General features: G+C 47.9%; 1 protein-coding gene across 1 annotated transcript in view; it reads left to right on the plus strand.

Moving 5' to 3' along the window:
* LOC132571831 (uncharacterized) overlaps nt 1–17454 on the plus strand; it is a 35318-nt gene extending 17864 nt beyond the window's left edge. The window contains 8 exon segments of the mRNA XM_060238624.1: nt 46–742; nt 818–1464; nt 1659–1930; nt 3836–4072; nt 6059–6232; nt 9057–9075; nt 11137–11244; nt 15887–17454. Coding sequence (XP_060094607.1) covers nt 46–742; nt 818–1464; nt 1659–1930; nt 3836–4072; nt 6059–6232; nt 9057–9075; nt 11137–11244; nt 15887–17454 — 3722 coding nt within the window.
* The last annotated feature ends 879 nt before the right edge of the window (nt 17455–18333 follow it).

The raw sequence follows: 18333 nt of genomic DNA on the forward strand, positions 1-18333 counted from the left end.
TTTTTACCGGGACTTATCCGAACTGGCAACTTGGCTGCATGGCAGCAAAAGCTCCAGACGACGGAGAGCCCAGTACCACACCGGAGGAGAAGCCGGTCGAGCCCGGGGTGACAGTCGTGAGGCGGAAGATCCGCGACCCGGCGCACTTCTCCACCGACGTGTTCCTCTCGCGGAGCTGGAGCCCGCGGAAGTCCACAACACTCACGGATGCCGCGGAAGAGAGGTACCGGGCGCTCGCCACCGGCGGCGGCGACGACTGGGACCAAGACCGAGAAGAGGGGCCGCCCGCCGGGAACGGGGACGTGGCCCAAGCGCTCCGCAGCGAGATGTTCGACTGGATGAAAGATATGCACAATTTGCTCCACGACACCCGCGTGCAGCTAGCCGAGGAGATGCAGCAGCAGCTGGGGGCAATCCGAGACCAGTTGAGGGCCCTACAAGGGGCCGCCCCAGCGGGACCGCCGGGCGGAGGCCCCGTGCAACCTGCGGGCCCCGCCGGGGGAGTCCCGGGGGTCCCAGCTGACGGGGGAGCAGGAGGGGGAGGCCCTGCCGGGCAGCCCGCCGCCCCCGCGGCTCCAGCCGCGCCTGCCGTGCCCGCAGGCCCCGCCGCTCCACTGGTTCTGGGGGGCCCGGCTGCGCCAGCCGCTCCACCCGTCCTCCCGGCGGCGCCACCGCTGGCCGCGCCAGCTGCGCCCGCCGCCCCAGGAGGGGGCGACGGGAGGGCCCGGGAGCTGCAGATCACGTTCGACGGGGATGGAGACGAAGTGGAATACTTCACTATCCAGTGCAACAACTTTTTCACGCACTGGGGGGCCAGCTACCCGACCGAAGCAAGCCGGGTGGACCACATCGCCTCCCGCCTAAAAGGGGCCGCGAGGAAATGGTATGTGGGGCTGTACACGGGGCGGAAGCCCGAGCTAGCAACAGTGGCAGAATTTCTCCAAGCCATGCTGCGCCAGTACGGGGACCCCCTGCGAGAGAAGGCCATCGAAGCCCTCCAAAGGATCGAGCAGGAGAACCGCACAACTCGAGAGTACGCCACCAAGTTCATGGCCCACTGCGCGGCCGTGAGAGGTTGGAGCGAACTTATGAAGTACATGGCGTTCAAGAACGGGTTAAACGCCAACATCCTCGACCGATGTTACCACCAGGGGAGACCCGACACCCTAGTGGGATGGATCCAGCTAGCGGGAGAAGTGAAGACAAACTTACAACATGTGGGAATGCGCCGCCAACAGCAGCTTGGAAAAAGAGCCAGGAAATCGAACCCCCCGGCGAAGAAGCAAGAGGGGAAGAAGCAACCACTAACTTCCACCCCAACGGGAGGCGCCAGGAAGTGCTTCAAGTGCAGGGACCCAGGGCACTTGGCCGCCAGCTGCCCGACGAGAACCCCGTCGGCTACATCAACCCCCAAACCAGCCGGGAGCGCCCCGAAGAAAGGAGGTGGACGCATCAAGGAGCCCAGTCGGGGCGCCGTCGCCACGTCCATGGCGACTGACGAGGATGCTATAACCATCGCAGGATCAAGTGAGGAATCATGGGACCCCGAGTCGGCGGGAAACGACAGCGACCTGCTTTAATAGGTGCCGCAAAGCAGGTCCGGGAGTCGCCGGCACCAATGACGGTGAGAATAACTGGGGAACTATTGTTTATGGCAGTGACATTATTGAACCCCAGATTAAAACGTTTCATGCACGCCCGAGCCTTAATAGACTCCGGGTGCACGAGAGACATCATTACCCCCCGCCTCGTAGAGGCCCTTGGGTTGGCAAAATCCCCCCTGCCCCACCCGATCCAGTTCGAACAGATGGACGGGTCGATAATGAAAGGAGAACCCTGTACCGAAGAGACCCAAGCGGTGCCGGTGGGGACGGAGGACCACTGGGGCATAGAGGTGTTCGTGATAGCACCCTCCTCCTCTTTTGACATAGTAGTGGGGGCGGGGTGGCTAGCCAGGCACCAGCCAGACATACAATGGGAAGCACAGGTAGTGCGCTTCCCGGACTGGAGGTGCGAACACCACCACTGGCGGAAGGAGTGGGGGCCCAAAGCACCGCCGCAGAACGAAAGACTGTGTCTGACCATAGAGGAGGTAAAATCGATCCCCAGAGAGTACCGGGACTTACAAAAGGCCTTTAGCGAGCAAGAGGCGGACGAATTGCCCCCGCACCACCCCACAGATTGCGCCATCGAACTCATACCTGGGCAAGAGGTGCCAAAAGCTAAGCTCTACTCGATGGGCTGGGCGGAGAAGGCGGAACTGAAAAAGTTCATAGACAAAAACCTAAAGCGGGGATTCATCCACCCCGCGACGGCCCCCCATGCGGCCCCGGTGCTTTTCCGCAAGAAAAAGGATGGGAGTTTGAGACTTTGCACAGATTTTCGCGGGATAAACGGGATTTCTATGTCAAACGCCTACCCGATCCCGCTAATAAAGGACCTCCTTAGCACGGTGGCAGAGGGCAAGGTGTTCACCAAGCTTGATCTCCGCGACACGTACTTCAGGGTGCGCATCAAGGAGGGAGATGAATGGAAAACGGCATTTAACACGCCGATGGGACAATTCGAATACCTGGTGATGCCTTTCGGGCTACAAGGGGCCCCGGGGGTCTTTATGAACTTTATAAATGAGGTGTTGAGAGACTGCCTGTATAAGGGGGTGGTGGTTTACCTGGATGACATCATTATTTACTCGAAGGACCTTGAATCCCATGTGCCGTTGGTCTGACGGGTACTGACCACCCTGTACCAGAACAAGTTGTATGCCAAACTGTCAAAGTGTGAATTCCATAAGTCGGAACTAGACTACCTAGAAGAAGAAGAAGAAGAAGATATTGGATTTATATCCCGCCCTCCACTCCGAAGAGTCTCAGAGCGGCTCACAATCTCCTTTACCTTCCTCCCCCACAACAGACACCCTGTGAGGTGGGTGGGGCTGGAAAGGGCTCTCACAGCAGCTGCCCTTTCAAGGACAACCTCTGCCAGAGCTATGGCTGACCCAATGCCATTCCAGCAGGTGCAAGTGGAGGAGTGGGGAATCAAACCCGGTTCTCCCAGATAAGAGTCCGCACACTTAACCACTACACCAAACTGGCTCTCCTTCAAACCACTACACCAAACTGGCTCTCCAAACTGGCTCTCACCTAGGGTTCCGAGTTTCCGGGGAAGGGTTAGCGATGGACCCTGCGATAATCCAAGCAGTGCTAGACTGGGAACCGCCCCGAACCCGACGGCAGCTACAATCGTTCCTCGGGTTCGCAAATTTCTACCGCGGGTTCATCCAGGGGTTCGCCAAGGTGATGCTACCCCTCACCGAGCTCCTAAAAACGAAGGGGGAGGGGGAGGAGGCGAAAAAACCTGGGGCACGCCTCAATTGGTCGCCCGAGTGTCAGAAGGCGTTCGATGAGTTGAAACGGTTGTTCACCAGTGAGCCAGTGCTAGCCCACCCCAATGAGCTAAAGCCCTTTGTGGTGCAATGTGACGCCTCCGACGTCGCTGTGGGGGCAATACTGATGCAACGGGGGGAGGAGGGCGAACTCAGACCCCACAAATCTCCCACAAATTTTCCAATGAGCAGAGAAACTGGTCAGTGTGGGACAAGGAAGCATTCGCGGTCACGTTCGCGCTTAAGACCTGGCGGTCGTGGCTGGAAGGCGCCCGAGTGCCGTTTGAAATCTGGACTGACCACAAAAACCTAGAAGCGCTGACCGGCCGGCGCAAACTGATCGCAAAACAAATACGATGGGCGGGGTTCTTCGCCAAATTTGATCTCGTGCTGAAGCACATCCCCGGCACTAAAAACTTTTTGGCTGACGCGCTCTCGCGCATGCCCCAGCACGACAGCCAAAGGGAGGAAGTTATAGACTCCCTCGTTCCTCCCTCCCAAGTAGCCGGCGGAGTCACCACTAGATCCGGGAAAAGGACCGGGGCCCCGGAGCTACAGGGGGAGGACCGCTTCGTAAGCGAAACAGAGGCAGAGGGGGAGAAGCGCCCCGAAGGGCTAGAAAGGGGGGAAAGGGGACTCTGGTACCATCAAGGGAAAATCTACGTGCCCCAAACCTTAAGAAAGGAGGTACTGACACAATGCCACGCCAACCGGCTAGCGGGGCACTTCGGGTACGTCAAAACCTTGCACCTAGTCACCCGGCAATTTTGGTGGCCCCACCTAAAAAGGGACGTGTCGGAATTCGTGGGTTCTTGCCCGACCTGCATCATGGCAAAACGAAGGGGGGGCAAACCACCGGACCACCCGCTCCCTCTCCCCACCGCGACTCGGCCCTGGTCGGTAGTGTCTATGGATTTCATAGTCGAACTCCCGCCTTCTCAGGGAAAGACAGTAATCCTGGTAGTGGTGGATACATTCTCAAAACAAGCCCACTTCATTCCCTGTAAGCAACTCCCCACGGCCAAAAAACTAGCCGACTTGTTTTTTAACCATGTGGTCCGCCTCCACTCCTTCCCAGACAAGGTCATTAGCGACCGTGGGCCACAGTTCGTTGCCAACTTCTGGCGGGAGTTTTGCAAAGTCGCAGGCATAGAGCAGGGCCTTAGCTCAGCCTACCATCCCCAGACGGACGGCCAGACGGAGAGGGTCAACGGCCTGCTGGAGCAATATTTACGCTGTTATGTCAACTACCAGCAAACAAACTGGGTGGAACTGTTGGCCTTCGCAGAGTATGGGTACAACAACAGCCTGCATAGCTCCACCCAAACCTCCCCGTTCCAAATAGTCAACGGCTACGAGGGCAAACCCTTCCCTAACCTCCCACTGCCCGCCGGGAGCCCCGCACCGTCTTCATGCCAACAATGGTGGGAGGGGGTCCGCAAAGGGTGGGAGGTAATTCAACAAAACTTGGAGAAAGCCAAAGCGGAATACAAACACCAATTTGACAAAAAGCACTCCCCCCAGTGGGAGTTCAAAGTAGGGGAAAGGGTGTTTCTATCGACCAAGAACCTTCCTCTTCCCCAAGCATGCAGGAAACTAGCCTATAAATACTTGGGACCGTTTAAAATAAAACGGGTCATCAACGAGGTAACGGTGGAACTAGAGTTGCCCAAGTTACTGAGTAAAATCCACCCGGTGTTTCATTGCAGCCTACTTCGTAAAGATCCTGGAGCTACATCCTGGCACCCTCGCCCTCCAGAGCCTCCTCCTACACGAGTGAAGGGCCAGAGCCACCATGAGGTGTAGGAAATCCTAGACTCCAGGGTCAAACGGGGGGTCTTGTACTATCTGATCCGCTGGAAGTACTTCCCCCCGAGCTGTGACGAGTGGGTCAAGGCTAGTGATGTATCCGCCCCTCAACTACTCAAGAAATTCCACCTACTGTACCCGCACAAGCCCAAGGCGAAAGCTTAGGGGGGGCAGTATGTCAGAACTTGTAACTTTCCTATGTATCAAGAACCTAACTGACTCCATGTTGTAACCAGATACTAACAAGAAACCCCCGGCATTAGGCCTGCAACTAACATTCCTCTGTATGCTAAGATAAACTGTGATCTCTGAAGGGTGACAGATAGCCTCTGGTCAGTGTCTGCAGGTGTCCCTTTGAAGCCAGGCCGAACAGACCTTCACAGCGGGACTCCATCCTCCCTAGCTGATAACAAGGCCTGGGAACCAGACCGTTGTCTCGGGCCGTATGAAAGATTGTTTTATTGTTGTCACCATAACCGCATAAAATGTAACCAATGCTAGTTCTAGTTATCAGTGTTATTTTGTACGCTCAGCTTTGCAGTTCTCAATAAACGCTTATACTTTGTAACGAAGTCCTGGGCCTCGATTGAAGTTCTTCAAGTTCTGACAGTAAGGGGCTCTCCAGACCTGATGTCTGTTCAAGCTGATGAGGTGGAGGGAGAGGAGGATGGGGAAGCATGCGCAGCAGGCACCAACGGGGTTGGAGAGGGAGCAGCAGAGAGCTGTGCAGCCTCCCCACAGCCACCCGAAGTCTATGTGGAACGTGTGAGGGGGTGGCAGAGGGCCTATGAAAGATTTAAGTCTTTGGTAACCAGCAAGGAATTTCGCTTTGTAAATTTAGAACATGTGCGCTCCTTTGCACAGGCCTTGGAGGTGCTAACGAGGGGGATCCAGGATGTTCTGGATGAGATTAACGGTGGCATAGACGAGGGAGATTTTGTTCAAATGCGCCTACAGGGGGAAGGTCTACAGAACCCATTATTTTCATTTAAGAAAAAGAAAGACCATCTCAACGCTAATGAGTTTCTGGAGTTTGTGGTAAATATGCTGCAAAGCAATAGAGAAATACTCAGCACCTTCACACTGCACTTAATTGTGACTGTTTCAAAGCCCCCGAGGGGCCGTGCTCGATGTAAAATCAAGTCTATCCCTTAAAGTTCAATAATTGGAAAAAAAAAAGTCGTTTTTTGGTAGATTTTTCAGATTACAACAACAGTTTATGCTTCACGGCGGGGCTCATGGGTGTAATGAAAAGAGCAGGGGATCCTTCTGACGCAATCCTGTTAGAACAAGGAAACAAAAAGCCCCACGAGAACCAGCTTCTATATCCAATTACATAACAAGAAAAACCATTCAAATATAAATAATTGTATTTAACCCACATATATTGCTTTCATCAAAACAACCATAATACTCAGTCCTTTGAACAAAAGGAAGCATTTACACCAGGAGTTCTTTAGAAAACATTTGGGCTATGATTGCCTTTGCTTTAAGATTTTGCTAAAAGGTGTATTGCAGCTTGAAGAAGCTCTTTGCTAAGATGTTTATTACAGCTTGAATATGCTCTCTACCAAGAGGTTTATCGCAGCTTGAAGAAGTCTCTGCTTTCCTCTTTGAAAATTTGGCTGCATCCATTGGGAGACATTCGTCATTGGGAATATCACACCAGGATTACATGGAAAAGCTGGACAATTTTACCATATAAAGGAAAAGAACTCTTGGTGTAAATGCTTCCTTTTGTTCAAAGGACTGAGTATTATGGTTGTTTTGATGAAAGCAATATATGTGGGTTAAATACAATTATTTTATATTTGAATGGTTTTTCTTGTTATGTAATTGGATACAGAAGCTGGTTCACGTGGGGCTTTTTGCTTTTTGTTTCCTTGTTCTTTTCTGCCATGATACTCTTTGTATGTTGCAATCCTGTTAGAGGCAGCTAGAAAATTACACAGCGAATTAGGGTGGTCTGATCAGAAAAAGGTGGGTCTCTGTGACATGTCAACGGTATTCGGGCTCTGGTAAAAGTCCCACATAAGACTGATTTTCCTCAGTGTTGAAAAAATGAGGAAAATAGCCCTTACTCTGGGAAAATCCTAGAGCTTTCGGCAGCTTAGAGAGGGCCATGGGGAGATGGTTCAACGAATCAATTAATTTTATGTCAAGACTTTTTATGTTCACGCACATTAGCTTTCCCCCTAAGGCTACCAGTTCGGGATCCAGCCTCTCCTCAATCAGCTGCTTAACAATAAAGTAAGAATCGTAAGCCTTGGAGTTATGGGCAACGAAGGTAATATGCTTAAACTGCTTTTGTGCGGTAATTGTGTTAACAAACTGATACACACACGTTTCACCCCTGAATTCCCAAGATTTACCACTGGCACACCATTTTTTATCTTCCCCCAAGGCTTTAGCGAAAACATAATAGGGCCGGTGCACCCCGCCTAGGTTGTCTTGTGTGCATTCAAAATCATAAAATATGTATTTTGACGAAACGTCGGGCTGTTTCAGAGGTTCTAAATAACACAGCCTGTGGAAATCTTCACCATCCTCCAGCTTCCCACCGCATTGTCTACAGACCCTCCCACGACACTCTTCAAACAGGTGCATAACGTCCTTGTAAGAACCGCATTTTGTACACCACGCCCTGGAGGGACATGCTGTTTCATCTTGGGCCGCCAGCTCACCATGCTTCTTAAAACAAAAGTCGCTGCTGCAATACATGCAACAGTTGGGACATTTCCTAGGCGTCCCTAGGATCTTTACATTCTTTATCAACACATCAAGCTGCCTTCTCCTGTCCTTACAGCTTTACATTCTGCGGTGGAACACATTCTACAAAGTTGAGAACAATTATGGTGATGGCTGTATAGGGTGTAACAATACCCGCAATAATTCCTAGATCCGAAGAAAACTCTTAATGTGAAGAATGCCATAAAAATGATCACTCTGTAAAAGCATAAAATGGGTCTCAGGATATTTTGGGGGCCGCATTTTAAATATAGTCCATCCCTTATCAGAACACAGCACAGCATGAATGTTCACTTTTAAATGTTCCTCAACCCCGTCGGCCTCCACAGCATTAATTTCTTCATAAAATGCTGGTTCAACAGAGCCGGGAAACCGAAAGCAACAAACACAGGCCATGGAGTGGGGGCTGGAGGTCTCCTCTATTTTAAAGAGTTCCGTGAGAAAGCACCACCTGCACTCATTGGTGTATTTAAATGTCTCATGGGACATGCCCTGTGACAACCAGGGGTTGCCTGCAACATTTCAAATATATTGTACAACGACATTTCTTTGCATTGAAATGTACAAGGAAGCTAAAAACCCAGAAATAAGCCATGATGTAAAAAAGGGGTGGGAATCTTAAGCATAAAAAGGAGTTTTGCCATGCTGTTTTCCTGCACATCTAAAATGTCTTTGTTAGGTGATTCATATTGTGCTGGCCAGCACACTGGGAGAACTAGTCCTTTTTCTCAGAAGGGAGGGCAAAATTGTGGATGTGTGTGTGTGTGAGGAGGGAAGCCTAGGAAATCTGTATTGCCGAAAAGAGGAACGTATAAACCAAATTAAATATTTTGAACCTTCCATCTGCGAAGGACAAAAAAGTAAATTTGAAACTTAGAATCTCCTGTCTGGAGATTGGCAACCTTGCTGTGAGTACTGGCAAAGAACAAAAGGATGCTTTCTTAATCCTCTGAGAACAGGCACTGAAGATGCTAGAAAAATGTCAGGATTTAATGTGGAAAAGGGCATAAGAAATGGTGGATGCTTACAATTAATGGGGCAGAGATATTAAAATGGGGGGCAGAAGTAGTTTTTCTTGAAGTTGAACAACTCTTTTCCCCCCTGTAAAACGTAGACGGGATTAGGAGACCACAGTAAATGTATATATACTTTCCCCTGTAAAACATAGCATTCCCCCCAAGCACAACTTTTGTACATGCACAAATGCCCTACATTAGGAAACATCTGGCATTCATTTGCAGGTGGATCAGGAGGACAGGACACGCGTCAGGACAGTTGCCTCAGTGCCCATAGGAAAACATCTGGTATTCATTGGGGGGGATGGGGTGTGGGGGCGGGGCACCTGTCACTTTGGTATGCGGCTTGATGAGGAAAGGGAGGCGCTCTTTTCTTCTGACAGTACTGACCTCATGGACCAAGAGACTGGGTAAGGACAGGAGAAGGCAGCTTGATGTGTTGATATCTTGGAGCATCAAAATTGGCCACTATCATCTCGATGACCGTAGGTGTGGTGGTGCCAAACATGAAAGGAATGGGAACATCCTTCCGCTCATGAAGCCCAGAAACCCCTCTTCCCTCTGCATACTTACCTGAAAAACTGTCAGTGGCAGACATCACGCATCCGAATCTACAGCTAGGCACCTCAAAATTGGCCACCTGCTTTGGGATGATGGTGGGACCTGCAGCACCATGACCTTGGTGCACGGGGCAGTGATGCTCAGTCTTCTTGGTGCTTGGGAGGCCACAGTGGGAAGGCTTCTGGAGCATGGGTGGACCTCCTAAGGGCACCTGAGGTTTGACCACTGTATGACACCGAGTGTTGGACTGGATCGGCCATTGGCCTGATCCAACATGGCTTCTCTTATGTTCTTAAAGTACCTGGTTGTACATGATGCAATAAAACACACACACACACACAAAATGCCACCTGAAACCATGGAGAGATGCTGCCACTCTGGAGAGACAATATTGACATTGATGGGCCAAGTTTCTGATTCAGGATAAGGCAGGTTGATGCATTCAGTATTTCTGAGCTTGCTGTCATTTAGGGAAGAGGGGCTGTGGCTCAGTGGAAGAGCCTCTGCTTGGCTTGCAGAAGGTCCCAAATTTTCTTAGGTTCAAAAATGAAGGGAACTGGACCATCCTGGCACAGACTGGCTTTGCAAACACCCCTCTGTTATTTGCAACAGAGGTAAAGGTTCACTCCTGAAAAGTCAGGAATGTGTCAGCAGCTCTGACGGGGAGTGGAAAATAACCAGGGGGGGCTTAACTCTTTCCCTTATTTAGCAAAGCCTTAGTGGGGCAGTGGTTAGAAAGTCAGACTCGAGTCAAGGCGATTCAGGTGTCAATCCCTACTCTATCATAGAATGCCGATGGCCGACTTTGATCCAGTCACACGCTCTCTGCCGCACCTACCTCACAGGGTTGTTGTGAGGATAAAATGGAGTGGAGGAGAACCCCGTAAGCTGCTTTTGATCCCCACTGGGGAGAAAAGTGGGGTGTGAAGTTTATTTTTTTTTAATACATCTAGCTTCGCTTCCAGTTGCCAGGAAAGGTTGGTCCCTGAGGCTGTCGCTTCTTCTGGCATTGCTCAGACTCCTTTGTCAGGGGCACAGCTATGGTTGTCAACTCCAGGCTGGAAAATTCCTGGAGATTTGGGAGTGGGGACCAGGGAAGATAGTGTAATGCCATAGACCTCTGCAGAGTATAATGACTTGGTGGAACACTCTGCCAGAAGACATCAGGGCTCTGCGGGATCTTTTACAGTTCCACAGGGCTTGTAAGGCAGAGATGTTCCACCAAGCCTTTGCATAAGGACAGCGATAGCTACTGTGCTGGCACCTTCTCCCCACCCCCGCTTGGGGAGATTCCCCCCACCTCCAATGTAATGACTGGAAATTGAAATTGAGCAATAGCACTTTAAATGAGACGCCATCGGGGGGTCTATAATTTCTTTTTAATGTAACTGATTTTATTAATATCAATATTTTATGCCAATAAAGGTCTGAACTGAACTGATATCGATATATGTATTTTATTTTTATGTTGTATATCGCCCAGAGCCTGGCACTGGCTGGGATGGAGCGATTCATTAAGTTAAATAATAATAAAAATAGAATGCCACACAAAACAGGTGCGGGCATCATATTCTTCAGCACACAAACATTTCACATCGCCTTCTGTTCTGCTTCAAGGACTCCGGGTTCCTGGGCCGTTCATTTACCTTCAGCTACATCCAAGAGAAGTGCAGTTTCTCCAGAGCTGTGAGGATTCAGGGAGGAGTCCGTGTGTCCTCTTCTCAGGTAAGGGAGCTGGTGGAAGCATGACAATGAAGGAGCCATTTCAGGGAATTTTTCTGTGGAAACACCATTTGTGGTTTTATATCTAATCATGGATGCAATCTGCATAAAGCCTGTCCTGTTTTCACTCATGGACCTCTCGAAGAAACAGAATTGATTCAGAGTGTGATACAATACATGAATTGATTGAAATCATAGAAGAGCAACGCTTAAGTGTTGTGAGAGCATGAGAAACTTTGGGGGAGGGAGTTAAAACCCATTTCTCCCAGAACCTCCGGTGAGAGGATCTCAGGAAAAAAAACTGTTGAGAAAGACTTTCTCTGCCTGAGACCCCGAAGAGCTGCTCCCAGACAGAGTAGACAATTACCTAGATGAACCAGTGGTCTGACTCACTGTAAGGCACATTTACACATTCAATACCAACTCCCCCCATACAGCTCAGATAATTTTAGATTTAATGTGTACTTACTATATTACATATTAAATCTAGAATTATCTGCACTGTATAAGGAAAATCAAGCTGAAATGGTAGGTTTCATGTTTTTTCTCAGCTGCAGGAAGATCTTTGATTCCCAGAGATGACTTCATCACATGCCTAGAGGAAGAGGAGTTTGTGCAGGACTCCAAGAAAACAGGTACCTCCTTGGATGTGTGTAGGGGACCTTTCCGTTTCTGAGAAATGAGATCCTCTGTAATTTCACCAGGGAAAGACAGATGTGTCCTACTCTGAGTTCTCCTCATGTGGGCAGGGCTTTTTTTGTAGCAGGAACTCATTTGCCTATTAGGCCATGTCCCACGCCCCCCCACCCCGATGTAGCCAATCCTCCAAGAGCTTACAGGGCTCTTAGTACAGGGCCTACTGTAAGCTCCAGGAGGATTGGCTACATCAGGGGTGTGTGGCTTAATATGCAAAGGAGTTTCTGCTACAAAAAAAGCCCTGCATTGGGAATGACATCATCCACTGTTTTGTGGACGAGAAGCCTGAACGGGGCCATGTTCTTTGCAGGCCAGTCTAGTGATGTGAAGGTCCATTTTTAAATATATATATATATATATATATATATATATATATATATATATATATTTTTAAAATCCCGTTCTCTTCCACAGACTTTCATTTTTTCCACAAAAATTTCAAGATATTGGGGACTAATTGAAAAAACACAAATGTATGGAAAAATTATTTTAGAATGAGTGAAGTACTCTTAAAGACAACGTGGGCCTGCAGTAGACATATACAGCTCTGAGATCAGATGAGAAGACTGGATACTTGATTTTCAGGAGGTGTGCATGCCAGACTTCCATTGCTTCTAAACCCTCGCATGCCTTCTGTTGGCCTTTTGACCTAACTCTGCCTTTGTGGTTGACTTTTTCACCTCTTCTTCAAATTCCTGTGACACAAATAGGCTGGGTAACCTAGTAGTTTATTGCCCTATGGTAGCTATGGTGCAGTTTTTCTTTCAAGTACTGGGTGTGTTTACAACTTTTCTTGTAAAAACTGAGGCGTTTCCTAACTTTTAAATTTCATAAATATATCAAATATTGCAATTTTATATGTTAAGTAAGTTCTGAGTGACACATTTTATGTTGCTAAAGATCTTAAATTAGTTTAGGCTCAGTAGGACAGGAAACAGTACATATATTTTCTCCCAAATTTCCATTTTCCCCAGGAACAACAAACATTCCACCACCACCACGCCCCCCAATTACTTCAACATTTCTGGAAATGTTATATCTCTACGCTGGACCAGTCTTCTCTAAATCATCCTAGAAGAATTTGCTCCTCTCCTGTCTTTGATTTCCTCTAATGATTGACCAAAGATTCCCTCGTTGTCTCCCCTCTTCACACAGATGATGGGGCCACGAGGGAAAAGGAAGACCCCTCCTCAGAAGAAGTGCAGGAGAGTTTACCTGGAGGATCTCGAGAGAACATTTCCTTCCCAGTTCAGCAATGTGAGTGTCCTTTCCACTTCTGTGGTGGAAATGGAGGAGTCAAGGGATTTGGATTGGGAGGAAGTGTTCAATATGTAGCTCTGCATGCAAGAGGATCTTGGAGATAAATGGTTATGAAAATTCTCGGGGGCACACTTGGCAGTTGGCCCCAGCCTCTTATCGGTTAGATGTTGAGCCTTTTTAGCCCTTGCTTGTCTTCCGTGTTTCAATTTATTTAAGACCTCTCTTCTTCTTTCTCTTACTTGACCTTGAAGCTGTAGCGAGTTAACCTTTTCTGAAGTTAATTGTTCACAATAAGTTAAAAGTACCCACATAAATATATAATGTAAGATGCGCTTCTATCTTTGTTTGTAAAATTCCTCTCTCCTGTTAGCACTGGATTCAGATCATCTTTGTAATTTGGTTGATCAATGTTATCCCCTTAACTGGGAAATGCGGAGGATCAAGGATTTTGGAAAAAGGCTTCTGTGCTTCCAAGGAGATTTATTTAATTATTTACTTACATTTAACCCAACAGGAAATTCCCTGGCCCTTTTCTTCCCATCCTCTGTTTCCAAGTGGAGGCCAACTTGTTCCCTCTTATAGGAAAGTGGGTGGCCTCCTAAGCATCTCTATGCAAGCAAAATGGGCCAGGATATCAAAGAGATATTACTCATTGATTTATTGTTCAGTTTGCAAAGAAGAGGACTTTCAGATACCTGCCAGATGTCATCATAGAGTTGGAAGGGACCTCCAGGGTCCTAGACAGGAAGGAGACTGCTGGCTTTCCCCTTTACTTTCCAAAAGAGCAAAAAACCCTCAGAGACAGGGACCAAGCAGGCTGTGCAGATGTGTGATCAGGGAGTCCATGCAGCAGGAGGAGGATGTAGAGGCACCAGGCCTCACTTCTTCCCAGTAGCTGTTGGGCTAAAGGCCAGCCTCTGGGCTTCTCCCATAACAGTTTAATAGATAAAGGGAAGAGAGGAATTGTGTGGGCTGAGTTGAAGCTCCCCATCTGCTAATGGAAGGCCTGAGTGCTCTCCAGTTTCTGATTGCTTCCCACCCTTGGCCCCTGAGGGGATCACAAGGGTTCTATTTGGTACCTTTGTGGAGCTACTAGAGCTCAGAAGAAACAAACCATTGTGTGTCTGAAGAGTGTTCTGGAGGCAGCAGGAATTTCTCTTAGCCATTGGACTCAACAGATAGCTTTAATGAAGGGGTCCCACCTACTCCTCTGTTACCCTTCATGGACAGGGCTTCACGACCGGCTGCTGGTGTGCTTCCTTTCAACATGGCATCCACCCTCAGAAAGATGATGGAATGGTGGAGCAGAAGTTCCGTAGCCTCAGGAGCAAAACAGATGGTTGGCTTCTTCACCTCTGAGGGGCTGGACAACCTCCTGTCTGTCATACTTCCCCCACCTCCCATGTTGCCCTGTTCTCATGGAAAGTGCTGTTAGCTAATGAATTGTCCTTGCTCACTGTTGTCTTACCCTAGATGGGGCTCTTAGTTGATATCTGTGTCCGTATGCCAGCTGGTGATGGAGAATTAGAGGGAACCAGAAAGGGTGTTTGTAGAAAGAGATGAGGTTCTGGAGGTATAAAAGGAACCTGGAAATCAGTGGCAGCTGAGAAGATAAGAGGATCCAAAACAGAAGCAGAGGAAGGCATTGGTTGTCTTTCATGGCAGAAGCTTACATGAGATCCCAGGCCTAAACAAGATACAACAGGGGGATGGGAGGAATGTGTGCCCTGTGAAAGGAAAGAGTCTAGCTACAAAACCAGTGATAAGAAATATCAGAAAATCCAGACAGGTGAGAGCATGGTAAATACATGGAGTGTAGAAAGAGCTGCAGTCATAGTAAAAGCGCTGCTGAATATCAAATAATTCACACAGGGGCAGGGCAATATAAATCTCTAGAAGAAGGTGTAGTCCGAATGTAAATGAGATGTTACATTGAAGGATTCACAAAGGAGAGCAGCAATATAAATGCTTCAGTTGTAACAAGGGGCTTTCCATTAAATCAAGCTGTATTTCAAATATGTGGGTTCACAGAAGAAAAAGATGACTGCAGATTTATACTCCGCCCTTCTCTCTGAATCAGAGACTCAGAGCAGCTTACAATCTCCTATATCTTCTCCCCCCACAACAAACACCCTGTGAGGTGGGTGGGCCTGAGAGGGCTCTCACAGCAGCTGCCCTTTCAAGGACAACTCCTGCAAGAGCTATGGCTAACCCAAGGCCATTCCAGCAGCTGCAAGTGGAGGAGTGGGGAATCAAACCCAGTTCTCCCAGATAAGAGTCCACCCACTTAACCACTACACCAAACTGGCTCTCGGAAGGGAAGCCATATAAATGTTTGGAATATGAAGACAGCTTCAGTCAGACTGTGTCGTATTAGCAGAAAGGAACTGGTCATAGGTGCTTTCTTATGGAGATAATAACGTTGAGGTTCAACTGATCGGGAGGTTATTTTTTATTAGGGATAACATTTTTCTTACACTGATGGTCTTATTGCTTTATACAGATTTGTTGCTTGTATTTTTTTTCGCCCCCTTCTTCATCCTCAACCCAATTGCATTGAATTGTTTTTAATGTTATCATGTTTTATAAAGGACTTAATTATTTTTATCATACTTTTAATCTGCCTTGGATCCTATAAATGAAAACAATAATTTTTCATAACAACAACAATTTATCTTGTTTCACACAGGTAAGAAGCCATATCAGTGCTTGGAATGTGGGAAGAGCTTCAGCTGGAGTCACAACCTTCATTCACATCAACGCATTCATACAGGGGAGAAGCCCTATAAATGCCTGCATTGTGAAAAGAGCTTCTCTCAGAAGGGCCAGCTAACAGTACATCAGAGAATTCACACTGGGGAGAAACCATATAAATGTTCTGAGTGTGGAAAGAGCTTCAGTCGAAGTGACAACCTGGCTTTACATCAAGCAGCCCATACAGGGGAGAAGCCATTTAAATGTTCTGATTGCAACAAGAGGTTTCCTATTAAATCAAGCCTTATTACACATATGAGGATTCATACAGGGGAGAAGCCATATAAATGCTCTTATTGCAGCAAGACGTTTTCTGTTAAATCAAGCCTTATTATACATTTGAGGATTCATACAGGGGAGAAGCCATATAAATGCTTGGAGTGCGGGAAGAGCTTCAATCAGAGTATTGGTCTTACTTCACATCAAAGGATTCACACAGGAGACAAGCCTTATAAATGCTCAAATTGTAAGAAGACGTTTACTCTCAAAACAAGCCTCACTAAACATGAGAGGAGTCATACAGGAAAGAAGCCGTATAAATGCTTGGAGTGTGGAAAGAGCTTTTCTCGGAATGACTGCCTCACTCAACATCAGAAGATGCACTCAGGGGAGAAGCCATATAAATGCTTAGAATGTGGAAAGAGTTTCTCTTGGAATTACTGCCTCACTGTGCATCAAAAGATTCATACAGGGGAGAAGCTATATAAATGCCTGGAGTGTGGGAAGAGCTTTTCTTGGAATGCATGTCTTACTCAGCATCAAAGGATTCACACAGGGGAGAAGCCATATAAATGCTTGGAGTGTGGAAAGAGCTTTTCTCGGAATCATCAACTAACAATACATCATAGGACTCACACTGGGGAGAAGCCATATAAATGCCTAGAGTGTGGAAAGAGCTTCCATAATAATAGCTGTCTAACTTCACATCACAGGATTCACACAGGTGAAAAACCCTATAGATGCTTGGAATGTGGAAAGAGCTTCTTGCAGAATGGTGACCTACTTAAACATCAAAGGATTCACACAGGAGAGAAGCCATATAGATGCTTGGAATGTGGGAAGAGCTTTTCTCACAATAGTGACCTAATCAAACATCAAAGGATTCATACAGGGGAGAAGCCATATAAATGCTTGGAGTGTGGAAAGAGCTTCTCTAAAAATAGCTGTCTGACTGCACATTGTAGGATTCACACAGGTGAGAAACCATATAAATGCACAAAATGAGGGAAGAGCTTTTCTCAGAATGGTGACCTAGCTAAACATGAAAGGATTGATGTGGAGAAGAAGCCATGTAAGTGTCCGGCATGTGGAAGAAATTTCTCTCACAGTCGCAGCTTTTCTGCACACCAGTGCATTCACTCAGGGGAGAAGCCATATAAGTGCTTGGAGTGCAGAAAGAGTTTCTCTTGGAAAGGCAGCGTAACTGCACATCACAAGACTCATACAGGAAGAGTCATATTGCCTGGTGTATCAAAACACCTTCAGTCACAGCAGGAGTCTTAGCCTGCTCCACAAGATTCACACAGAGAGGTTGTCCAGTTATTTTTTATTTATTTATTTATCTGAGATTTATATCCCGCCCTTCCCACTAGGTGGCTCAGGGTGGCTTACAACATGTAAAACTAACATAAAATATAAAATTAAGCATTAAAATTAACATTTCATAATTTATAGTTAAAAATCTAAACAATTATTATATACATAAACATTAAAATCATACAGCGGTCTTAAAGCTACACTCGATTCAAGTTCGATTTCAAATTCAGTATTCGGTGTTTAGTGTTCAGTGTTCAATGCCGGTTAGCTGTGGGCCAGCCGGAAGAGGGCTGTCTTACAGGCCCTGCGGAATTGAGTAAGGTCCCGCAGGGCCCTTACCTCTTCCGGCAGCTGGTTCCACCAAGATGGGGCCATTACGGAGAGGGCCCTGTCCCTTGTAGCTTTCAAACGGGCTTCCTTTGGCCCGGGGACAACCAGGAGGTTTTGAGTTCCCGATCTCAGTGCTCGCTGGGGAACGTGTGGGAAGAGACGGTCACATGGGAAACCACTGAAGGTGGCTGACCTTGCTTGTTTGTGACCATCACTTTTTTTTGGTAGCTGTCCTTTACAACAGCAGTCCCCAACCTTTTTGGCACCAAGGACCGGTTTTGTGGAAGACAGTTTTTTCCACAGACCGGTAGGGGGAGGCGTGATGGTTTTTCCACAGACCGGCAGGGGGAGGCGTGATGGTTTCGGAATGATACAAGTCTGTGCTTTATTTCTATTAGTTTGGTGTAGTGGTTAAGTGTGTGGACTCTTATCTGGGAGAACCAGGTTTGATTCCCCACTCCCCCACTTGCAGCTGCTGGAATGGCCTTGGGTCAGCCATAGCTATCGCAGGAGCTG

This window comes from Heteronotia binoei, chromosome 5, assembly GCF_032191835.1.
Source record: "Heteronotia binoei isolate CCM8104 ecotype False Entrance Well chromosome 5, APGP_CSIRO_Hbin_v1, whole genome shotgun sequence".
In the NCBI taxonomy this organism is placed as follows: domain Eukaryota; kingdom Metazoa; phylum Chordata; class Lepidosauria; order Squamata; family Gekkonidae; genus Heteronotia; species Heteronotia binoei.